The sequence below is a fragment of the Physeter macrocephalus genome, chromosome 11 (assembly GCF_002837175.3).
Source record: "Physeter macrocephalus isolate SW-GA chromosome 11, ASM283717v5, whole genome shotgun sequence".
Lineage (NCBI taxonomy): Eukaryota > Metazoa > Chordata > Mammalia > Artiodactyla > Physeteridae > Physeter > Physeter macrocephalus.
Genome location: NC_041224.1, coordinates 66,519,537 through 66,545,303, shown reverse-complemented (window position 1 = coordinate 66,545,303; position 25,767 = coordinate 66,519,537). Strand labels below are relative to the sequence as shown.

At 43.5% G+C, this 25,767-nt stretch overlaps 1 protein-coding gene across 7 annotated transcripts in view; it reads left to right on the top strand.

Moving 5' to 3' along the window:
• The window catches only part of SIN3A (SIN3 transcription regulator family member A), a 65,773-nt gene that overhangs the window by 278 nt on the left and 39,728 nt on the right, over positions 1-25,767 (top strand). The window contains exons 1-4 of one of the 7 annotated variants that reach the window (XM_028495062.2): positions 3,956-4,238; positions 19,239-19,366; positions 19,916-20,111; positions 21,108-21,329. In XM_028495062.2, coding sequence (XP_028350863.1) covers positions 21,141-21,329 — 189 coding nt within the window. In that variant the 5' untranslated portion in view covers positions 3,956-4,238; positions 19,239-19,366; positions 19,916-20,111; positions 21,108-21,140. Of the gene's footprint in view, positions 1-3,953; positions 4,239-10,092; positions 10,239-19,238; positions 19,367-19,915; positions 20,112-21,107; positions 21,330-25,767 lie in introns of those variants that run through there. The other 6 variants (XM_055088119.1, XM_028495065.2, XM_028495066.2 and 3 more) reach the window with 6 other exon arrangements.

Here is a 25,767-nt window from a genome sequence, read left to right as displayed (position 1 = left end):
GGCGCCGCCCGCTCGCCAGTGTGCGTTTCCAAGCCGGGCCGGATCCGTGGGGAGGGGGTCGGCCCGGCCCGGGGTCGCCAGTGCGCTAGCCGTGCTGCCTAGTTTATTTCACCGAGCGGTCGGTTTCGGTAGGTTTGGGCGACGGACTGGGTAAGGGGCCGGCAGGAGGAGATCCCCCTCGCTCCTGCAATGCCTTAAAAAATTATTGTAGAGAAGAAAAAAGGGGAGATTCCATACACCAACTGGAACCGGGCCCGGGCTGCGGCGCGCGGGCTCGGCAGGGGGCGGCGGCCTGAGCCAAGCCGGCCAGGCTCACTGAGCCCGCGGCGCCGGGAGTTGGTCGAGAGCTGGAGTTAGCGAGCGAGACCGGGCCCGCGGCTTTCCCCGCTAACCACGCCGGGCGAAGGCGGCAGCCGCCCGAGGGTTTTGTTTCTGTCCGCAAACTTGTCGGAGGGGGCGGTGGGCGCGCTCCGAAGAGGCGCGGGCGCCTAGGGCCCGCGGTTGTTATGGACTCTGGGGGCGGGGGCAACGCCGGACTTGCGGGAGGGGCGGCCGGGGGCGGGGGAGGCCACCGGAAAGAGCACCAGCGCCTCGGCAGTAGACCCATGCGCCGGTCTGGGCTCTCCGAACTCCCGGGCCGTGGCAGTAGAGCCAGCATTCGGCGCTGGAACCCGGCCTGGGGGTGTGGAAAACCTCCACGAACTCGGCGGCTGCGACCCGCGGCCCCAGCTGATCCCCTTGCAAACATGGAGCTGCCTCCTTCCCCGCCCACCCCAAGGCAGCGACGGTGGCTCCCTTCCCCTCCCCCGGCCGTGCTGTTTGCCCGCGGATGGGGCGGGGGTTGGGGCATGGGCGTGTGAGCGCGCCCACGAGGGGGTGGCCTGAAAGGGGCAGTGAAGGTCGGAAACTGGGAAAACAGTCTCCACGCTCGGAATCGGGAAAAGGAAATGCATCAGCCGGCGGGAGGGGCGCGGGGGGCGCGCCTGTCAGCCGGGATGGCGGCCGTGGGCTGGGAGGCGGGGCGCCGGTGCGAACCGCCGAGGTCGGGCGGGGCGACGCCGGGAGAAGAGGCGCAGGGGCCCGGGCTCATGGAGCGCCGTGCTACCCCTGCCTCCACTCCTTGGCCTAGCCTGTTTACTATCTACTCCAGCGACGGCTTGTGCAACCGGCCCGGAGAGGAGCTGAGGGGCGGGGTCTTTCCCTCTCTCTTCCACCCATCTCGGGCTCCTCCAGAGGGCCCGCCTTCTCTTGTCTTCCAGTGGCTGGGCGAAGCTCCCTTTTTTCCTTCTCGGTTGTTGATTGGGTGACATTCTCCCGAGCTCCGCCTATCGGAGGCCGGGCTGGAGTTTAAGTTGCTAAGATTTTTTTCCGTGAAGGGCGGAGGGAGGATTCCTGCGGCTTACGTGAGGCGCAAGGGTCCCGCCCCTACTTCTGATTGGTGGGGTGGATAGTCCCGCCTTCTCCGGCGCAGAGAGCTTGGAGGGGGAAGTCCACCCCTGTTCTCCGCCCCCTCCCCTAGCGTGTGTGCGCGCTCAGCACATGTGTGAGGCCCGCCTAGCTCCTTCGAACAGTCCTCCCGCCCGGAAGTCCCGGGCTTGGAGCCCTTGGCAAGGGGGGCGGGGAGAGCCAAGAGGCACACAATGATTTCTCCGAGTCTCGAGATCTGGTAGCCTTCGATGAAGTTAGGGGTTGACGGTGTACGGTGGCTTTGGGGGACTTAGCTCTCGGGGTTCTGCAAGGGTTGGGAGGAGGGTGTGGGGTCTATCCTTCTTCGCCAAGCACTAAAGTTCTGACCCTGCGGCCTGGCTTTTCCCGCGACTCTCGACTTCCTGGAAATCGCCCTAGGCTTAAGCTTGAGAACGCTGCGGACGCTGGCAGTGTGTTTTCTTCCTAGCACAAGGCAGCCGCTGGCCTTACTTGGCTTTATCAAAAACTCTGAGCAACTTAGGATTGGCCTGGATGCCTTAGGCAAGACCTAGGGCAGCTCATCCCCTGTTGACAGAAACGTCGAGGGCGGCCCAATTATGCTTGGGTTCCAAGCGGTTCTTGATGTCCAGGTGGGAGCGCCGTGTGGCACCCAGTCCAGGGAGCGGAGGACGGCCCAGATTTAAATAGCCCTCGGTCAGTTCTGCATAATTACCTCTTCGTAACCTCCTAGAGGTTTGGCCTGGGGGTCTCGTTTGTTTCGTTGGTGTGACTTATTTTTTGAGCTACGTCCTGGGGCAGGGCTTAGCTCCCGGCGAGGCTGCTCCCATCTGTCGGCTATTCATGGAGTTCACAGTTCGCTGCCTTGTCCTTGCGGCTTGGAGTCAGGCCCACCTGTTGCCAGCGCTCATTTCTTGTGGTCTCCGGCAGATTGCAGAGGGAGGACAAGGTAGGACCTAGGAGTTACCTGGGGCCTGCCTCTTGGATACTGACTCAGCTCTCTTGGGGGAGTAGCCTTTTTGCGGAAGAGAGCGGGAAAACTCTAGTCCCGCCCCCTCCCCTCCTGGCGCTCCGTGAGCGCCCCCCAAAGCAAGGCCAGCGTCAGTTCGCCCTATTTAGTGAATAAATAAAAGCCACCTAGGTATCGCAAGCACTTTGTCTCTCTGTTCAAGGCCATATTACCTATACAGAGAGGGCCTAGGGACTGTCATTAACACTCGTTGGCCAAGGAGGAGGGAACAGCTGTTCTTATTATTGTCCCCAACTCTGGAATTTTTATTATTTCTCTTAAGTGTGGCGTAGGATTCATTTATGCCGTGGCCTGTTTGGTCTCCTTCCTCAGTTCTTCGAGTCTGATGCCTCCAGTTCTACTCTGGAGATCGCTAGTGCCTTACGCTTCACGCTCCGCCTTCCGGAGGCTTGCCAGGGCGTTGGCTCTTAGGGCCCTGCCCTCATTTTGGTTATCTCCGCCCTCTTAGGACTGCATATTCAGGTTTAGGGAGTGTCGGCGATAGAAGTATGCAGCCACCACTAGCTGCGGGCTGAACAACCTCTGGGGCTATTCCTCGACTTTGGTCTCCAGCCCTTAATTCTGTATTCTATACTTACTTAAAGGAGCTGTCGGCTGCTCCGTATATTTGTGTTTACAAGGAGGCAGTGTGCGGAAATGTAAATTGTAGAGAACTGGATGGGAATGATGAGGTTCTCTTTATCATTTTTTGTAAGGGGGTCCTGCAGGGTGGCAATGCTGCTGCCTCTCCCCTTCAAATCCCAGGGCATCGAATTCCCGCTGCTGAGCTTCGCACCACCTCCTATTTCAGGCCCTGGAACTCTGCGCTTCAGTCTCTAGTGTAAACATTCCACAAAAGGACTGCTAAGGTTCAGCCTCCTCGCGCAGGGCGGAGTCAGCTTCTTCCTAGACGGGGATCCTAGCCAATAGAGGCTCCTACCGGCGTCGAGATACCCAATCCGATGGTTGGGGGCGGGGCCTGGCCCGGCAGTGCAGTAGGAGGAGACTATCTCACGGACATTTTTTACCCCACATCGGTTACTTACCTTCCTGGGGCAGCCAGAGAGCTCGGGGTAGCCTTCCAATGCAATGACCGGCGAGGGAGGGAGCGGAGTTGTTGGGCCCGTAGCTGAGAGGGCAAGAGGCGGGACATGTGGAGTCCTCCAATGAGACGTGAAGAGCCTCCCTGCTTCCTCCAATAGTGTTGCGGCTTGGGGGTGGGATTCAGCTATTCGTCTCCAATAGGCGGGGTTGAGTTAGGGAAGCTCCCCGCCAATAGGGGCGTGGAGAAGGTGAGCGGCTTTCCCCCCCCATCCCCTCCCAGCCGGGGGGGAAGGGGCGGGCAGTCGGCAGCCAGGGCACAGCGATTGGCTAAATCTTTGACAGGCGGATAGTACGGCCTGTGCGGAGCGAAGTTGAGTCTTCCCTCTGCGGGGCGGGCCGGGTGAGTGGGCGGGATTTCCCGGGTAACAGAGAAGCGGCCGCGGCGGTAGAGGCGGCGGAGACGGTTTCTCCATCTTCCCCCCCTCCCCTTCCCCCCTTGGAGTTTCCCTCCCTCCCTCCCTCCCTCCTTCCTTCCCAGTCTGGGCACTGGGGCCTGTGACCGCTTCGTTAGCGGAGAGGAGGCTGCCAGTCCGCTTTGGCGGGCCTGTGCCCCGCGCGTTTCTCGGGGCCTCCCTGCTGAGCCTGAGGCTCATGCTGAGAGGGACACGCAGTGAGAGCGGCCGAAGCAGCTTTGCGGTCAGAGCACGCCGGGCCGGGGTCGGGGCAGGGAGCCTGGTGGCGGGTAACGCCGGACTCGAGGGTGTGTATTTTTTGGGGGGACTGACCTCCTTGGCTTCCCGTAGAGCAGGCGGGCGGGAGGCGTGTGGATGTGTGAGGGGGGTGGGGGGCGGAGCGGGGTAGCTCTCGGTGCGGGAGGGGGAGGAGAGCGTAGTCCCGGTGCGCGCGGAGGGGGCGGGCTCTCGCGCCGCCGCTCAGGGGCGGGGCCGGCGCGCGCGTGCGATTGTGGAGAAAGGGGCGGGGCTGGGCCCTGTGCTAAGTGCTGTTTGCGGTCGACCACCCCTCCGGTCTTCCCGGGTTGGGCGGGGCCTCGGCTGGGCGGCCTTGCACTGGCCTGCTGGGGTGAGGGAACGGCCTGGGGGGTCTCCCCCTTGTGGCTTCGGGGCGCGGCAGGGAGGGGGCGTGAAGTCCGCCTTCCTCCGCCTTCCCGGGATCCGGTTGGCCGGAGGGGCAGTATGGAGCGGCGATGCCACGCCCCCTGGTCGTCCTACCCCTTCCGCGGGTTTCCGCCTCCTTGGCAAGTGAGGCGGGGCTCGGGAAAGCCCGCTGTCCGGTCTGGCTGGGAGTCGCGGCGCCTAGATCTGCCCCGCCCTACGTCTCTTTTGGGTGGGAGGGGCCCCCAGACTGCAAACTGTGGAGGTGTCAGGGCTTTCTCTTGTGGCTCAGCCATGCTTTTTGCCTGGGGCACGAGGGTCAGGTGCCAGAGCTGTTGTCCCTGCTTTGCTTGGTGCAGCATGGATGGCACCATGCAGCCTGGACGGTGGGATCGTTGTCCCCGCCCCTCCCCTCTCGGTTGTAATTATTGGGGCCAGGTGCTCAAGATCCTTTCGTTGCAGTCTGCGGTCGAGTGCTGCTCGTGCTGAGACCGTGCTTCCGCAGCGGTGATGGTAGGGGGAGGGGCAGGGACTCATCAGAGACTAGAAATGTGGCCGGGGACAACCTTTCCTGGAGTTCCCTTGATGTTGGGTTACCGTGGCTGTACGGGGCGGGGTTTCCTTTGAGCCAATGGGATGGTGGGTAGTTAGACTTCGCCACTATTTCGGTGCCTTAGAACTTCAAACCCAGTTAGCCAAGAAAAGGATGTAGAAACTCCTCTGCCCAAGGCTGAAATTTAGAAAAGGAACGGTTGGATTTACATTATATTTCAAAAAATGATCTTTTATAAAAGATGGTGATTTTTTAAAAAAACTCAGACTTTGAATGAAATACTCCAATTTCTTCAGCTTCTGCATTTTTGCATACTTTAATTGTACTGGTGGTTCTATTATTTAATTTCTCAAATAAATAAGTTGCAATTTAGGTAGCTTCAGGTGTTCTTGAAAAGTCTGCTTGTTTTATGTAATTCTGTTAGAACATCCAGACCACTTTCTATTTATATTCTATAAAACACTGTTCTTGCCCTATTTTTTTACAGAGTAGGGTGAAATCGAGGACTAGTGTAGCCTTGTGTATGTGACTTACGTAGTGTTGCCCTCCAACCTGTATTGGGAAATTGCCTTAGGACGTTTCAAGTTTAATGAACCAGTTTAATTGAGGGTTTTGCTCTGAGTTGAGACATTATCTTTTCTTAAGAGAAATTACTTGTGTTTTCAATATTTTTCAGGAGAAATTAAACAAGGAACAAATATGTTTATTTATGCACTAATATCTGAGCAAGCTCACTGGCTAATTAGCTGAACTGAAGTTAAATTCTAGATTTGTGCTTTGCTCAGTTGGGACTGAGAGCTTGGTGCCGTGTGCTATACTCATGTGAAGAGATTAAGTCTCACCTTCTTAGCTAAAGAAGTAGCAATGGCAACAGTAGCTTTTTAGTTTGGTTAATGGTGACTGAGGTATAGAACTGGTGTGGAGACAGAAAACCTGGGTGTTTTTCCTGATGCTATAAACTGACAAAGTTTGTGAAAATAGTGGAGAATTTACCATTGAGGAAAGTTTGGTCAACACATAGTTGTTCCTACCATTTGCAATGCTGTGTGCTGGGAAACATAGAAGACCTAATTCATATCCTTAAAGAATATGTTGGGACTTCCCTGGTGGTGCAGTGGTTAAGAATCTGCCTGCCAATGCGGGGAACACGGGTTTGATCCCTGGTCCGGGAAGATCCCACATGCTGTGGAGCAACTAAGCCCGTGCGCCACAACTACTGAAGCCCACGTGCCACAACTACTGAAACCTGCGAGCCACAACTACTGAGCCTGCGTGCTACAACTACTGAAGCCTGCGTGTCTAGAGCCCGTGCTCCGCAACAAGAGAAGTCACCGCAATGAGAAGCCCGCGCACCACAACTAGAGAAAGGCTGCATGCAGCAACAAAGACCCAACGCAACCAAAAATAAATTTATTTATTTATTTAAAAAAGAAAAAGAATATGGTGTCTGTTGGCGAACCAGGGTCAGAAGTCCCACATAGGCTTTAAGAATTCAAGTAAGAGCCTGGATGTGCTGCATTAGGAAAGTTTTCATAAATGCTTTTTCTCTCTCCAAATATTAGTATCATATACTATAGTTTTGTCAGAGTCAGAGACCCTAGAGAGATTTGCATTTTGTAATTAAGAAGTTTTCACCTAAAGAGTAAAAAAAATTTTTCTTTTTTTAAGGAAGGTGGTGTGTAGTAATTTGATAAAATTCCTGGCAAAGCATAGTCCTGTTTACATCTTAAGTGCAAACAGACAGGTTACTGGAGAGCTTATTCGAGGCAGATGTTAATGGCTGTGAATTTTAGTTGGAATTAGAAGATTATGTCCATGGCATTCAGTAATCTAGTGCAGTGTTTCAAAGGCTTTCTTACTCTTCTGGATAACGCCATCAACCAAAAGTTTGTTAAGCTTTATTTTCTGTAGATTCTTATATAGATGATGTTAAATGCTTTTTCAAACTACACCCTCTGTCTCCTTGAATAATAGTAAAAGAACTTAACATTTATCGAGCCCTTTACTACCCCCCAGGCACTGAGTTAAGTATTATACATTTATTAATCTGTTTAATCTTCACTACAACCCTATGTAGTGGGTACTATGAAATCTATGTTTTAAAGATGAGGAAACAGTGGGAAAGAGAAGTTAGACATATGCTAAGTGGCTAATCCAGAATTCAAACACAGACATTCTGGTTCCAGAGTCCACGCTCTTAATGCTATACTTCAGCTGCCTCTGGTCTAAGGATAGTAGATGGAGAAGGAGCAGTGTGGGTTGTTTTTTTTTTTCTTTTTTCCACTTGTGGTAAAACATATATAACATAAAATTTATGATTTTATCTATTTTTTAAATGTACAGTTCAGCGACATTAAGTACATACACATTGTTGTGCAGTCATCACCATCATCCACATTTTGTTTATCTATTCATGTGTCGATAGACGTTTGGGTCGTTTCCACTTCTTGGCTATTGTGAGTAACACGGCTGTGAACATGAGTGTATAAATATCTCTTCAAGTACTTGCTTTGAATTCTTTTGGGTATATACCCAGAAGTGGAATTGCTAGGTCATACGGTAATTTTATTTTTGGAGGAAGCAGCAATGTGTTTTTTTTTTAATATTTATTTATTTGGTTGCATTGGGTCTTAGTTGTGGCACGCAGGTTCTTTGTTGCTGCATGAGGGATCTTAAGTTGCGGCATGCAAACTCTTAGTTGCGGCATGTGGGATCTAGTTCCCTGACCAGGGATCAAACCCAGGCCCCCTGCATTGGGAGTGTGGAGTCGTAGCCACTGGACCACCAGGGAAGTCCCCAGCAATGTGCTTTTGAAAGCACATTGGGGAAAAAGATTAGGATTCAGATTCTAAAGGTAAATTGAGTCAACATGCATTCTTTTTTCTTTCTTTTTTAAAATTTATTTATTTGGCTGTGTTGGGTCTTAGTTGCAGCACGAGGGATCTTTCATTGTGATGCGCAGGCTTCTCTCTAGTTGTGGTGCGCAGGCTCCAGAGCACGTGGGCTCAGTAGTTGCAGCGGGAGGACTTAGGACTTATTTGCCCAGCGGCATGTGGGATCTTAGTTCCCTGACCAGGGATTGAATCAGCATCTCCTGCATTGGAATGTGGATTCTTAACCACTTGACCACCAGTGAAGTCCCTCAGCGTGCCTTCTTTTTTTTTTTTTTAATTTATTTAATTTATTTATTTTTGGCTGCATTTGGTCTTCGTTGCTGTGTACGGGCTTTCTCTAGTTGCGGCGAGCGGGGGCTACTCTTCCTTGTGGTGCGCGGGCTTCTCATTGCGGTGGCTTCTCTTTGTTGCGGAGCACAGGCTCTTGGTGCGTGGGCTTCAGTAGTTGTGGCTTGCGGGCTCTAGAGCACAGGCTTAGTAGTTGTGGCGCATGGACTTAGTTGCTCTACGGCATGTGGGATCTTCCCTGACCAGGGCTTGAACCCATGTCCCCTGCATTGGCAGGCAGATTCCTAACCATTGCACCACCAGGGAAGCCCTCAACATACATTCTTTTTTTTTTTTAATTGAAGTATAGTTGATGTACAATATTATGTAAGTTTCAGGTGTACAACAGAGTGATTCACAATTTTAAAGGTTACTGAGCATCTAAAATAGCTCTGGACTGACACAGGAAGAGTCTCTGTTCCCAAGAAGTTTACATTCTTAGAAGGAAAGGTAAATACACATATAATATGATTTTACTACACATCAGTGTAGGTTGAGTGCATAAGAGTCAAGTACAAAGAGCTGTAAGGAATTCAGAGGAGAGCCCACCTTTTGGTGGGAAGAGGAAGAGGGGACACTGAATGAGAAACAGGAGGGAGGAGTCTGAAATCATAGATCTAGTTTAAGGGAGTTGTTAAGCTCAAAATACCCCCAGAGAGTGCTTTGGAATGTTAGAAGGGGTGGCATTGTATTGAAAATGGCACATGAATTGTCTGTGTTCCAGTTTGTGCATCCTGTTCTCTTCAGTTTGCAGATGTGATTGCTTCTGCTGCTTTGGAAGGTAGTTAAGAATCACAGTGAAGAAATTATGGACTTGGCATTACTTGTTGCTGTTACTCTGTCAAGCTGAAGATATATTATTAATATGGTCAACTATTGTTTCCTAATACTTCTTTTCTTTCACATGCCTTCCTGTTTCTGCTACTGTAATAAGTGAGTAGTAGAGGTAACATCTTAGGATTTTAATCTTTTTTTGTTACAGTTTAAGTAATTAATTCTGGGTGTTTGTTTTTTGTTGAGGTTAAGGTCAAATAATGAAATTCATCTAGCAGCATACTTGGGTAGTCTGAATCAGGGTTCTGCCATTATTACATTATATTCTTTCCAAATATTTCAAGGAGTTTTGTTTTTCTGACAGACATCTTTCCTTTTAAATATGAATTTTAATTGTCTTTATACAGTTATCTGTTCGATTGTCTTTTAACAACACATTAAAAAACCTTTGACTTTCTTTAGTTTTGTAACTTTCTTTTGGGGTCTGTTTCTTCAAAAGACATGCCCCCCCCAAAAAAAACCCAAAAAATCACACGAAAGACATGCCCAGTGGGATTTGTTGTCAGTTATAACCAAATGCAGATTTTTTTTTTTTTTTGTCCTTGTATATTTGCAGGTCAACAACCTGATACTGGTTTTCATCAGGGAGAGCTGTACAGTGGCTCACAGTTCATGTAGATTGGGACTTTACTTTCTTGATAGCCTTAGTGCCTAGGACAATGCTGGCACACAGGTGATAGATAAGTAGTTTACAACCTGAACTCTAATGGCATTTTAAAGTTTGCTAACTAGAGGATACCTCTGTTTAGTTGGCAGTTGGCTTCAAAATTAGTTGGCATTTATTGGTAGCAATTTCTAACTGATACATCTCTTTTTTGCCCCTCCCTTCTTTTGCTTTTGTACTCCTCACCCCCTTTTCTGTGTGTGTGCCTGCATGTTACTTGTATTTATCAGCTTCGTGGCAGTGGATGTTTCCTCAGTCCTGCTGGTATCCTCCAGGTGCCAGGCTTATTGACTTGCAGGCTGTTGAAGGATATATGGAGCCACAGTCTCTTATCTGCAACTCTGAAATGCAAGAATTTTTGTTTGTTTGTTTTTTGGTAAGTTTGGTTCCGCAACTAATTTAGGGGGACAACCTGTTCTACGCTGTCCCACTTGGTGCAGAAATGTGAATGTGCTTGATTATAGAGAGCTACACTATGCGCCGTATTAGCTTTCCAAAATCTAAACAATACTGATAACTCTCAAATTTCTGTCTCTCCCTGGGGACCTCTCCTTTGTACTGTAGATGAACAAATCCAGTGGCCCACTTCATATTTCCTCTTGGATATCTAACAGGCATCTTTGCAGGCGGACTCTCAACCACTGCGCCACCAGGGAAGCCCTCTAACAGGCATCTTTGACGTCTCTCTTTTTCACACATGGTCTATAAGCAAATAAATACTATTTGCTCTATATTCAAAATACTATCCAGAATTTGACCAACTTGATACCACCCCCTAGCCCCCAACTACAGCAGTGAGTGCCACTAACATCTCTAGCTTGGGTTATATCAGTAGCACCTTAACTGTTCTCTCTGCTTTGTTATTGCCCCTCTTCAGTCTGTTCTTAACATATTGATAGCAACCCAAGTGATTCTCTGCTTAAAACCCTCCAACAGCTTCCCATTTCAGTCTGAGTTCTTATTATGACCTATGAGAACAAACATGATATGCTCCCTGCCTACTACCCCCAACTCCATTACCTCTCTGACTTCATTTCCTACTAGTCTCTCTTTCCTCCATTCTGCTCCAACTACATGGCCTTTTAGCTTTTCTCGGAAAATACCAAGCACATATATGTATATCAGAGTCTTCACGTTTGCTGTCCCCTCTGCCTGTAATGGTTCTCCTACCGATTTCCACATGGGTAACTCCTTACTTCATTTACTCAAAAGTTACTTTATATTAGTGAGGTACTCTTTGGTCACCCTTATCTAAAATTTCAAAAATTCTCTGCTTTTTCTTCTTAGCACTTGTCACTGTCTGATATTCTGAACACTGTTTATTATCTTGTTGTCTGTTTCTCCCACTAAAATGTAAACTTCCTGAGGGAGGAGAGTTTTGTTTTATTTACATCTATATCCCTAGCTCCCAGAACAATTCCTGGCCCATAGTTTGTGCTCAATAAATATTAGAGAATGCATGCATGTGTGAATGAATGATTTGGTTTCCATCACAGCAAAGCACTATGCTATGCATGGTGGAGGATACAAAGATGGTTAAAGGTTTGTGTGCCCATGTCTGTGTAGGGGCAGAAATATAGCTAATAGGATAGAGGCAGTATGAGGTGAGTGACACATCTACCTATCATCTTAAGAACTACCTTGCGTTCTATTTATAATGCTTTCTTTATAGCTTCAGCTAGTGTATCTTCTGTTACACTTAGTCTTGTTTTATACCATTCCTAGTTAGTTTATAGAAACCTTGTCACACAAACTAAATGTTAATGTCCTTGAGAATAGGTATACACAATGATTTCCTTCTTTTATATTCCCCTACTATTAATACTTAATTTTTTAAAAACTTCAAAAAATTTATTTATTTGTTTATTTATTTATTTGGCTGCGCCAGTTCTTAGTCGCAGCACATGAGATTTTTAGTTGTGGCATGCGGGATCTAGTTCCCTGACCAGGGATCAAACCCGGGCCCCCTGCATTGGGAGCGAGGAGTCTTAACCACTGGACCACCAGGGAAGTCCCTAAACTTTTCATTTTGAAATAATTTTAGGCTTAAAAAAAGTTGCAAAAAATAATACAAAGAATTGCCATAGTACAGTGATCAAATCAGAATGTGAACATTGATACAATTATTAATATTTTTTGAATTGAACCAAATATTTTCTTGTCCGTATTCTACCTATAACATCAGTGTCAGTTAGACCCAATTTTAGTTTTTGAGTTTCTTTTTGAGCAGTATTAACAATTTGTAAAGATTTATATTTAATGACTTTATTCTTTATTAGAGGTCTTCAGAAGAACGAAGAGAAAATTTACTTATTTTCTTTTTAATGGAATAAACTCATTTCAGCTATTACCGCTTATACATCTGACCTGTATTGTAGGAAATTGATGATCTTAGTTATCCTATATCTTGAAACGTTTTGGTCTTTTATCATCCTAGGAATTACTTTTTCATTACTCATCAATTATTCCCAACTATGCTAAAAAAAACCCAAGAAACTAAAATAATAAGAAAATGGAAGGATGATGAATTGCCTAGAAGGATGATGCAGTAGTAAAATAAGTCATCACTACTTCAATTTTCTTACTTCTTTGCCCAAAGCATTACAGCATCTTTCAAGAAAGTGTACAAGAAGTTGGGGGATGCCATCTTAAACATTTTGTAAGATGTTACCATTTGGGGTGAAAAGGATATGACAGTTCTGTATACTACTATTTTTACAGTTTTTTTAAGTTTTCATTCAACATATTTGATAACCCGTAATCTTTTGTTTTCCTCCAATAATGGCAAAGACAAGAAAACTAACAGAGGAAGACATTTCACAGTTATTAGAGGAACTAATAGATGAAAGCAGTGCAACAGATAGCAACACTGTAGGCTGTAATGATGATGGTAGAATTGATAGTATAAGCCAGGCTGCAGACTTTGAGTCTTCAGATGACAGTATCCTAGATGAAATTTCTCAAACTGAAGAATTTATGAGTGGACAATATACTTCTGAGGGCGGGGTGTGGGCGGGGAGTATGATGTCCTTATCGAGGAATCATTCAACAGGAAGGACTGCAGAATGCAATATTTTCTTTCTTTCTTTCTTTCTGTGGCTGTGCGGGGTCTTAGTTGCAGCACGCGGGAATCTTCTTTGTGGCATGCAGGATCTTCGTTGTGGCATGTGGGATCTAGTTCCCTGACCAGGGATCGAACTTGGGCCCCCTGCATTGGGAGTGTGGAGTCTTAGCCACTGGACCACCAGGGAAGTCCCCAGAGTGCAATATTTTCAACAAGAATCCAAACCATTCCAATTTGCTAAAAGCATGTGCAATGGTGTTCTTTCATCTTTTATGATGTTTTTATACCAAAACTTACTTGATGTGGTTTGTAAGTGGACAGATGCCAAAGACAGGTGTGTGTATGGAGGTGACTGGAAGGAAACGTAGAAATGAAAAAGAAAAATCATTGGATTGATAGTTTAATTGGTATTTATTAGTCTAAAACTGAGAATGCTTGCATTTGTGGAGCATAGAAGATGATCGTCCTCTCTTCAGCAAAATTAAGAAGTTTTCAAAGTTGTGTTTGATCATGTGAGGGGGAAAAAAAACAAACCCAAAAGTGACAGTAAGCTGAACTTTACTTGAGATTTACCTGAAATCTAGAATCAAAGTTTATAGAATGGCTATGTTCCAAGTTCATCCATGACAGTTGATGACTAGTCAGTTGCATTGTAAAGAATAGTGCCTGTTTTGGGTATTTATATCTTCAAAACCAGGAAAATACAGAATAAAAATTTGGATTTGCTGTTTAAATTCTTTTTTTAAATTAACTAATTAATTTATTTTTAAATTAATTAATTTATTTTTGGCTGTGTTGGGTCTTCATTGCTGTGCACAGGCTTTCTCTAGTTGTGGCAAGCGGGGGCTACTCTTCTTTGCAGTGTGCCGGCTTCTCATTGCGTTGGCTTCTCTTGTTGCGGAGCACGGGCTCTAGGCATGTGGGCTTTGGTAGTTCTGGCACACAGGCTTAGTTGCTCCGCAGCATGTGGGATCTTCCCGGACCAGGGATCGAACCCGTGTCCCCTCAATTGGCAGGCTGATTCTTAAACACTGCACCACCAGGCAAGTCCTAAATTCTTACTAAAATTTCTAATAAAGGTGTTTTTAGCCCAAATGAGAAATGATAATGTAATGATAAGTTTTTGTGGTATACTGAGGGTTAAAGGTGAATCACATGGCATAAAGAAAGCAGTGTTATTGTCTGCATGTACAAAATAATTGTCCTGAGTCACCTTGTTAAAAATTGTTGTCACACTGTAGTATGACATAACTCCACCAAAGCTCACAAAAGGTATATGTCAAATGGGATTGTCATTATATTACATCGTTTCTCAACCTGGGCACTATTGATATTTTGGGCTGAATAATTCTTTGTTGTGGGCGGCTATCCTGTACACTGTAGGATGTTTGGCAACATCCCTGGCCTCTATTCATGAGATGCCAGTAGCACCCCTCTCCTGGAATTGTGACAACCAAAAATGTCTTCCAACATTGCCAAATGTGCCCTGGGGGCAAAATCTCCCCAGGTTGGGGGACCACCTCATCAGAAGAATGTGAAACTACTTTCAGGGGAGGCTTGGGTATCAGATATTATGGTGTTTTGAGAAGAATGGGTTGTTAATTTTGTTGAGTGATTATTCTGAGTAGTATGGGAAATATAAATAGATTGACTTTTTCATTCTGGAACACTTTTTTCATTTTCTAGCAGATTTAAATCCAGAAGTGGATCTTTGGACAGATTTTGAAGTAGACTATGGCAGAGTTTTACTGGGTTGAAGTAATTACATTCACTTAATGCTTTGATAAAAATTTCTTTGCTTTTGAAGAGAAGCCTTCCATTTTTTCAAGAGTATTCATTGAAATAAACTGACCAGGGCACAATTTTATATGATTTCATGTGATGTTGACCACCAGGAAAGAGAATAATTTCAGATTTTTTTCTTTTATTATATAAATAAAAGAACGTTAAAGTGTGCCTAATTCAGGATAATATCAACACAGAATCAAGAGGCACTAAAGGATCAACCATAAATTAAATGCATTTCAAAAAGAAAGTAGCGTGTAGACTTAAAACCCTCCATAATAAGGTGGTTTGTTCCATACACACTGTTACTTTGAGCTTATCGTGACTGAAATAATTCTATTGTTTCCATTTAAGCCAATTTGTGAAATTTAATTTAAATGAAAAGATTCCTTAAAGTTGAATTTTCCATTTGGATTCTAATAATTATGGAGAGATGTCTGGATTTCTAGGAGGCCAACTCTTTATTGTGATTAAAGACATTTCGGTTGTAAAACTAGAAAGTTGGTTTTTATTTTTCTTGTTCTGAAAGGATTAGCTTTTACCTCTGCCCTTCTAACATTTGTCCGAAACGTGTCACATTCGCTCGTCAGTTGTCTTGCCCTACTCCAGAATACTCCCCTGCAATATCAGAATTATCCTGCTCTGCTTACTTTATTTGGGAATTACGATTTCTTTGCATGATGATTTGGAGCTATTCCCACTTTTTATTATAACACATGGCCAGATGACTGTGTAGTGTTCTGTGCCATTGTTTGTTCACATTAGTCTCTCTTTACTAGTTTCTATCCCTCAAAGTGCCTTTTTTTTGGTTTTTTAAATTCCGTCTTCTTAGACTAGTGTTTTGATAACAGGGTAAGCTTCAAATCTGAAACAGTTGGAGACCGTAGTGGCAGACGAAAATCATGTCAGCTGAAGCAGGGCTTGAAAGTAATTTTCTGTCTGACTCTTGTGGCTCCATCATTTGGCATTCAAATACTTATATTTCTACTCCAGATTGATCATGTATTCCAAGGAGAAAGAGTCTATCTACCGTCTTGTTCCTTTAACCAGCTATGTGACCTTGAAAACGTCACTTAATTTCTTTGAGTATTAGTTTGCCTCTAAATAGGAGGCTTCTGGGTGTGCTTGTGTGACAGGACTGTTGCGAGGAGCACACCAACTGATAGCAGTTAGATATGGAAGACTTAGTTGTTGTGGATCAGGAAATGTCCTATTCAGTTCTGGAGCCCCAACACTAAGCACAGGGCCTGGCACTCGGGAATTATTTGTGGGATGAATGAATTGGCAAAGATTTTAAATAGCTGTTTATTGCCTGTAAGTCCAAAGTTACTGTAATATTTTAATTTCATCCTGTATCCCCCATGCCCTAATTCATCCCTAATTTTCAAGATATAACTAAACATTTACCTTCTCCGTAGACTCTTTCTCACCGTACACACTTCTTCTCCCTTCCAAGTTTTTAGTGCTTATTAGTACCACTTGCAAACTAGTTTGTATTGTTAGCTTTTCCTGCCAAGATTTGATGTAATTTTACAGTTGACACCCATATATACACACTACCTGGATTTTACCATTACCATTTTCACAGTACTTCCTTTATCATATATCCATTTATCCATTCTTCCATCTATTAATCCAAACTGATTTCTTCATGGTATTCTAAGTACATTTCAGACATTAGTACACTTTCTTTTTTTCAGGCCCTTGAAAGTGAAAGCGTGGTGTCCTGACCACTGGACCGCCAGGGAATTCCTTACACTTTCATCTAAGTACCTGAGCATGCATTTCCTTATCTAGAGTTCAGTGCTTGTTTCTAGCCTTTTCCTTTTGATGCAGATTTATATACAATGAAATGCACAAATCTTAAGAGTACATTGTGTATGTGTTGAGATCACCCTGTATATATTCTGTAGCTTATTCTTTTCACTTATTATGTCCAGGACAGTTTTCCTTGTAGATGAACCCTAATCTTTCTAATTGTTACATAGTTTTCCTTATATGGATGGATCAAGTTTATTTAACTATTGATAGACATTTAAATTTTTTTTTTTTTTTTTTTTTTGTGGTATGCGGGCCTTCCTCTGTTGTGGCCTCTCCCGTTGCGGAGCACAGGCTCCGGACGCGCAGGCTCAGCGGCCATGGCTCACGGGCCCAGCCGCTCCGCGGCATGTGGGATCCTCCCATACCGGGGCGCGAACCCGGTTCCCCTGCATCTGCAGGCGGACGCGCAACCACTGCGCCACCAGGGAAGCCCCGTCATTTAAATTTTTTATACTTTGCTGCAGTAAATATACTTGGCAGATGTATAGGATAGAGACCTAGAAGTGGAGTTGCTAGGTGATTAAAGGGTATGCACATTTTCAATTTAATTTAAAAATTTAATAAAAGCCTGCAAGTTGCCAACCACATAGTCTATAACAATTAAAACTTACACCAGTAGTGTCTCCCTGCATTCTCACCTACGCTGAATATCATCATTCTCTTAATTTTTGGCAGTTCCTTTGGGAAATCATTTTACTTTATATTTCTTTGAATACTAGTGAGGCTGTATATGGTCTTTCCAACTAGTTTTTAAGCTTTTCTAGGGCAAGGGCTGAGATCATCTACCACCTTCATATCTGCTCCCTAAGTATTTGCTAACTGAATGGATGAGTGCTGCCAAAGCATTCCTGCTGTTGGGTTGAGGCTGAAGAAAGGATGAATGAGCTAAGTGTGTGAGACATTAGAGCTGAAGTTGCTCAATGCATGTGTGTGTTAAATAAATAAAGGAACTCTTCTTTCCTCCTCATTTTCTCCTCTTCTGTGTGAGGCAGGATAGTGAGGTAGTTAAAAATCCAGGCTCTGGGGACTTCCCTGGTGGTCCAGTGGTTAAGACTCCACACACCCAATGCAGGGGGCCTGGGTTCGATCCCTGATCGGGGAACTAAGATCCCACATACCGCAACTAAGCCCACATGTGCTGCAGCTACTGAGCCTGTATGCTCTAGGGCCCACGTACTGCAACTAGGGAAGCCCGCACGCCAAAACTAGAGAGTTCGAACACCACAACGAAGAGCCAGTGCAGCCAAAATAAATAAATTAATTAATTTTTTAAAAAGGATATACTTCTGTATACAATTAAAAAAAAAAGAATCCAGACTCTGGAGACAAATTTTGTGGATTCATATCCCAGCTTTCCCTTTTAGCTGTGCAACCTTGGGCAATTTTAATCTTTGTGTTTCAGTTTTCTCATTTATAAAATAGAGAATAGTAGTACCTTGCTTATAGGGTTGTTGTAGGGATTAAATTATTATTGGTAAATTGTATAGAATGGTGCTTGGCATTCAGTATATGCTGTTATTATGTTAACTATTAGTTATCTTTCCCTTCTGCATGTACAGTATTTGAGCATCTGTGATGAGTGTCTGGAATGTGGGAAATGCAGACAGAGTTGAAAAGGACTCTACCTTGAAGCTTATAGACTTGAGGCTTGTTTAGGGGAGTGGGAAGACACTTGACAGGCCTGAATGATAGGGTGGGGACTGAAAGGATGTAATTGGTAAGTTAAATTGTCCCCCCAGTGAGTAAGGAAGAATTTTGAAGGCTAAGTTAAGGAATTTAGGTTGTTGTTTTGTTTGGGGGGGGTTTGTTTGTTTGTTTTTGCTTTTTGGGGTTTTTTTGCCATGCTGCGCGGCTTCTGAGATCTTAGTTCCCCGACCAGGTATTGAACCCAGACCCTCAGCAGTGAGAGTGCCGAACCCTAACCACTGGACCACCAGGGAATTCCTGATTGTTTTCTTAAGTGATGGGAAGCCATCACTTAAGATGATAGATTTACAGCTGGATTGGATTTGCATTTGAGACCAACCTTCTTTTTTTTTTAATATTTATTTATTATTTATTTATTTTGGCTGTGCTGGGTCTTAGTTGCAGCTTGCGGGATCTTCACTGCAGCATGCAGGATCCTCAGTTGCAACACGCAGACTTCTTAGTTGCGGCACACATGCGGGATCTAGTTCCCCGACCAGGGATCAAACTCAGGCCCCCTGCGTTGGGAGCGCGGAGTCTTACCCACTGGACTACCAGGGAAGTCCTGAGGCTGACCATTTTGAAAGCAGTGTAGAGGGTAGACTAGATGGGAGAGAGGCTGGAGGGTGTTGGTAACAATTGAGGTAAGGGATGGTAAGGTCTCGAAATGAGGGCGTGTCTGTATGACTAGAGAAGAAGCAATTGATTTGAGAACCACTTAGGGAATAGAATTAAGAGTGGTTATTGTTAAAGAAGTATAAAGTACAGTTCAGAGAAAGTGCAGACCCTGGGCGGCCTCTATAGTGTCATAGAGATGGTCTGGAAGGCAAACTCTACAGGCAAACTTTGTAGAGGCAAATGAAGTTAAATACTTTATAGAATCACAGTCACTTTATAAAGAAATGATATTTTAATAGCTAAAAGATAGGACATGATCTCAGAATAAAGCATAGTTCTTTAATACTTAACCTATGAAAAACTCACTGCAATCCCCTCCCCCCCTTTTTCATTTTCCTATAGACTTGTCCACAGACCAGCATTTGGCAATCACTAGAGTAGTCTAATTACATCCTTTTGCAAATAAGGAAGCAGGACCAAAGTTATACAGCTTCAAGTCAGAGTTTGGACTAGAATCCGGGTCTTGACAGGTACTTTAGTTTTTTTCCATAGTCCTATGCTGTGCTCTTCTGATCTAAGTTTGGTTTTCCATTTATGAGGTATTGACTGGCTTTTGGTTCCAGAGATTAATCTCAGATGTGTTTAAGCATCTAAGTTTCAAGCCAGTGGAACCCAAAAACAAACTGTGATCTAGATCATGGGTATACATAGAAGTAGCAGCCAAAAAGTCTTTTAAGACTTTTCAGTCTTGTCCATTTATTAGACTTATCCCCAAGTAGTTTGAGATTGAGTGTTCATAGAAATTTGGGAGACTTAGTCCTTTGATCTAAAGTTATAGTCAATAGGGACTTCCCTGGTGGTCCAGTGGTTAAGACTTCACGCTTCCGATGCAGGGGGTGCGGGTTCGATCCCTTGTAGAGGAACTAAGATCCCACATGCCGCACAGCGTGGCTAAATAAATAAATAAGTAAATAAATAAGTTATAGTCAACAGAAAGGATATTTATAGCTTGCGATTTACAGAAAGATAATATTGAAAATGGCTGGCTTGCAAATGAAACAGTTGTGCTCCTGTGTCAGAGTCTAACTTAGGTTTGTAAGGTGTGAGAAAAACCCAAGACACTATTTCAAGGCTGAGCATTCGAGTGGCAGGCAGGTTGAGGATGATGGCGAGGATGATGGTGAGGACGGAGAAGGGGTGAAGCAGCCTTGAAGAGTCGTTGTGAGGACTGCTTCCCTTCAGAGCATGCATGGTCCCAGGGAATGAAGAAAAAAGGTATGGGTGGATGTAGAAAGTAGGTAAAAGCCCCCCACCCCCAGTCTTAAAAAGAGCCTTACTTTAGGTGGAGAGGGAGTGGCTTGTGAGATATGTTACTGTATTTTTAATCTTACCACAGTAGTGGTGTCTTTTTAAAGATTTTTTTTGTGACCAAAAATGTGGTAGGGCTTGACCCTATTTTGTCTTTGGATGACTGGAGCATTCTTTTTTATTGATATGCTTATATTAATGATACCGATGTTGGAAAAGCTCTGAAAAGACCCATCTGGATTCCTGGCCATAGTGTTTATTAGACTTTTTGTGTGCTGCAGGAAAGGAAATGTTCCCCTACAGGGGGATTATTAAACTAAGGGATTCTGGAATCACTTTAGGATTAAAGAATGTTAGAGTCAGGAGAAACCTTAGCAATGGTCTATTTCAACCTTATTTTATTTTCGGAGAAACAAACTCACATGGAATGAGGAACTTGTTGAGGTGTACATAGTTTCTTAAATTGCCAAGTCTGGAACCATTGTCCTCTTACTCCTGGTGTTCTTACCATGATACCATTTAATTGTTGAAACAATTCATATTTTAAAAAGTAGATGGGAATTATAGTACTAGCTTTTGAGAGGAGTTAGGAAGAAACACTTGAATGTTTTTATAGCATGTGAATAATATAATTAATGTTAGGGATGATGACACTTGACGAAACTAGAGAATAAAGAAAGGTTTATCTTTGTGTTTTTAAATTGGAGGTTATTTTTCAACTCTGTAGTACCAGAGTAATTCAAACTATGTTATTATTTAAATTTTGTCTTTCAGTTATGATAATCTGTCCACTGTTGGGAGTGTGCGCACCAGCATGCACAAAACTACCCAGTGATTATCTCTAGGATGAAGTAGATAATCATTGATTCTGGGAGTTGAGCTTATACCAGTTTGGGTGACTGGTTGTACACATTGTATTGGAGTGCGAATTGGTTTGCATGTCACTGCTTTTCATTTCTGCAGGTTTTGTAGTGCATCCCTGAGCATGAGTGCAGAATGAAGCGACGTTTGGATGACCAGGAGTCACCGGTGTATGCGGCCCAGCAGCGTCGGATTCCTGGTAGCACAGAGGCTTTTCCTCACCAGCACCGGGTGCTTGCCCCTGCCCCTCCTGTGTATGAAGCAGTGTCTGAGACCATGCAGTCAGCCACAGGAATTCAGTACTCTGTGACACCCAGTTACCAGGTAAACTGGAGCCCATCAAGGGACTAGGGGTGAAAGAGGAACACTGGTGATTTTACTCAATTAAAAAATTTTTATTTAACATTCAGATATTAAAAAATTTATGAGATATATGTAAGGTATAAAAAATAATGTAAACAATGTACACTTGTGTATTTACCATGCACATTAAAAAAAAAAAAAATGTTGTCATGACCTTTGAAGTTTACTGTCTCTCCCTGATCCCTTTTCCCTCCCTTTAGAGGTAGCCACTAATCTGAACTCTGGGTTTATTATTCCCTTGACTTTCTTTAGTTTTTTAAAATCATTTATTTATTTTTGATTGATTGGAGTATAGTTGATTTATAATGTTGTGTTAGTTTCAGGTGTACAGCAAAGTGAATCAGTTATACATATACATATATCCACTCTTTTTTAGATTCTTTTCCCATCTAGGCCATTACAGAGTATTGAGTAGAACCCCCTGTACTATATAAAATCATTTTGTTTATACCTCTTGACAATAAAGTTGTTTAGTTTGGGTATTTTTGAACTTGTATATAAATGAAAACGTATATTTTCTTCTTTGACTCACTTTTTTTTTTCATTCAGTGTGGTTCCTAAGACATCCATATTTAGTATGTGACCAATTGAGTCATTCTCACTTAGTTATGAATTATATTAATATATCCAATTAATTTATCCATTCTTCTGTTGATGGACTGTTAGGCTATTTCCAGACTTTTCCTGTTAGACAGGAACTGTGGTGAACGTTCTTAGGTTCTCCTAGTGCAGTGGTACTCACAGTGGCAATTCACAGTGACAAGACAAGCTTGCAACAGAATATAAGTCAATGCACTACGTTTTTTATCAAGAGGGTTTTGCTATAGGAATTGTAAAAGGCAGTGGAATTAAACAGTGTGCTTAGTTGTGAAGCACAACTGTGTGAAGTTGTTGGTATACATCCTGGTGCAAGCTCTTTGTTTTTGGAGACCACTCAGTGGGTCTGAGGGCAAAGTAGGAAGTTTCTTGAGTGTCTAGGAGAGGGATTACTGGGTCATAGGGTGTGCACATCTTCACCCTTAGCAGGTAATGTCAAATTGTTTTTCAAAGTTGTACCAGTTTGTTGTGTTTTTTTTTTTTTTTTTTTTTTTTTTTTTTGGCTGCATTTGGTCTTTGTTGCTGCGCACGGGCTTTCTCTAGTTGTGGCGATCAGGGGCTACTCTTTGTGGTGGTACGTGGGCTTCTCATTGTGGTGGCTTCTCTTGTTGCGGAGCATGGGCTGTAGGTGCGCAGCCTTCAGTAGTTGTGGCACGTGGGCTCAGTAGTTGAGGCACACGGGCGCTAGAGCATGTGGGCTTCAGTAGTTGTGGCACGTGGGCTCAGTAGCTGTGGCTCTTGGGCTCTAGAGCGCAGGCTCAGTAGTTGTGGTGCACGGGCTTAGTTGCTCCACGGCATGTGGGATCTTCCTGGACCAGGGATTGAACCCGTGTTCCCCTGCATTGGCAGGCAGATTCTCAACCACTGCACCACCAGGGAAGTCCCAAAGCTGTACCAATTTATTTATATTTACATAGCACTCTATATTCCTATCATTGAATATTCTGATCAACAACTGATCATTCATCTCTTGTCTGTTCACTCTGTTCTGTAAAAATGGAAGAAATTTGTGTTTTGCCCTTTTGAATTATATGAAAGTAAATATCACCATTTAAAGAAAAATGATATAATGTGACTTCTGACCCCTCAGACTTTATCCCACTGGTGCATTTCTCGGGTATCCAAAATTTTGTATGCATATACAAGCATATGTTTATTTACCTGCCTAATTATTTAGATACACTTCTCCACATAATTTGGACCATACAGTGTATACTGTTTCTATTGTTTGTTCTTTTCACTTAATATATAGTGGACAACTTTCCACTTGAATATATGTATAGATCCAAGTAAGTTTTTAAAAAATCATTGCATTTATAATATTCCATTCCAGGTCAGTCTGAACCATAATTTATTTAACTAGTCTGGAGAGGCCTTCTTCTACCTAAGTTATTAGTGACTTCTAAAAAGGTTTGGCTGGCATGGGAGTTCCCTGGTGGCCTAGTGGTTAGGATTCCGGGCTTTCACTACTGTGGCCTGGGTTCAGTCCCTGGTCAGGGAACTGAGATCCCGCAAGCCTTGTGGTGTGGCCAGAAAAAATAAAGTAAAAATTTAAAAAATAAAAAGGTTTGGCTGGTACTGGGAACATAAATTGGCATAATCTTCCTTGAGAGCAATTTGACAGTTTGTGTCAGATTCTTTAGTTATTTTTTTACCTAGCAATTCCATTTCTAGGAATTTATTATAAGAAAACAATCAAGGAAGAGGGAAACCCAGGTGAAATAGGAAATGGTAATTCCTTAGCTGTCACTCCTCCTTTGGAGTCCCCCTTGAAGCAGTATAGTGCCTTCATATTGGGCTGGGTGCAGCAGTCGGAGGACTGTTACAGATCAAATCATTAGGTTAGGACTTAGAGGAAAGAAAAGTTGCGTTGTTTTCCTTGGGTGATTACTTTTTTTTTTTTTTAAGATTTATTTATTATTTATTTATTTTTTTGGCTGTGTGTGGTACGCTGGATCTTCCGTTGCGGCACATGGGCTCTTCGGTGCAGCGTGCGGGTTTTCTCTCTCTAGGTGAGGCGCACGAGATCAGTAGTTGTGGCACACGGGCTTAGTTGCCCCGAGGCATGTGGGATCTTAGTTCCCTGACCAGGGATCAAAGCGGCGTCCCCTGCATTGTAAGGTGGATTCTTTACCTCTGGACCACCAGGGAAGTTCCTGGGTGATTATTTTTATCTGAACTAGTTCAGGACTTTTTCCTACACTGGGGATAGTTACATTTATTCCTATACTAGAAACTATAATGTGCTCTTATAAAACCAGCCATCTCAAATATTTATAAACTCCAATTAAGTCTTGTAAAAACCTGTCCAGCACATGCATGTTGGAATATAGAAGCTCAGAATAATAACTCTTCTTGAGAGAGATAGATTAGAGCTTTTGGAATTGTCTAAATAGTTTCTTTTTACTCCTAATGTTTCTTGTTTCTGTGGATTTGTAAGTAGTTGCTCTATTGCCCACTCTCCGCTCTGCCCAGGGTAATCTTTATAAATCTGTGGGGACTTGGGAAGAAACATTCGCTCTTAAGTTGTAGTACACAGCTTACATTGTTTTAAGGTGTCATGTTATTTGGTCTCCTTATTTTGGAGATGTGGCAAATCAGGAATATTGTCCTTAGTTGTTTTCCGCAGTGATTAACAGTTCTGAAATAGGACAATTTTAAAAGCTTTGGAAATTTTATATAGCATTTCTTTCAACAGAAATAGAAGGAAAGGGGCTTGTGCTTTTATTTTACTCCTAAACTTATAAGAGGACAGAGAATAGAAAAGAAATATGTTTGAGGTCAAACCACCAACTATTTGGAAGAAATTTTAAAATTTTAATTTTAGAACTAGCAAATAAGGGAGTTCCCTGGTGGTCCAGTGGTTAGGGCTCAGCGCTTTCACTGCCAGGGCCTGGGTTCAGTCCCTGGTAGGGGTACTAAGATCCAGCAAGCCGTGCAGTGCGGCAAAAAAAAAAAAAAAGTAGCAGGTAAGGATAAGCAGCATAAGTAAAACAAAATAAAAATCTTCTCTAATCCTACTACCACAAGATAAAATGCTAACATTTTACTATATATTTGTTGTCTAGGATTTAAAATCTTAATTGTATTTTTTTTCTGAGTGTTGACTAAGAATTTTTTTATTCTAGTATAGTTGATTTACAGTGTTGTGTTAGTTTCAGGTGTACAGCAAAGTGATACAGAAAAAGAATATATATATATATATATATATATATATTCTTTTTAAAATTCTTTTCCATTACAGGTTATTAAAAGATACTGAGTATGGTTCTCTGTGCCATACTGTAGGTCCTTGTTGGTTATCTATTTTATATATAGTATGTGTACATGTTAATTCCAAACTCCTGATTTATCCTTAGTGTATTATATATACTGCTTTGTAATGTGCTTTTAAAAAATTAGTTAAAAGTTTAAATCCATATGCAACACATGAATACATTCAATTTATGGATTGTGAACATTTTTAAATGTTAAATGATATATATGCATCTATAGCAGTGCTATTCAAACTGTGGTCCACAGATGGCTGATGTGAGTACTTTCATACTAGTCTGTAATGAGATAAGTACAGAAATGGAGTGTGTTTAGAAACTTTTATAGCAATTGGACATTGTAATTTTATATTTGTAAAATCTAGTAATGAAAATTATGGGCTTATGTATTTTTTATGTCACTTTCCTAGTAATTCATTTTTATTGTATTTTGTGAAAGTAGTGGTCCATGATGGATTGGAATTTAAGAAAAAAGAAAAACTTGTCCTTTACCACAGATAGTTTGAGATGTGCTGAGCTATATAAATTTT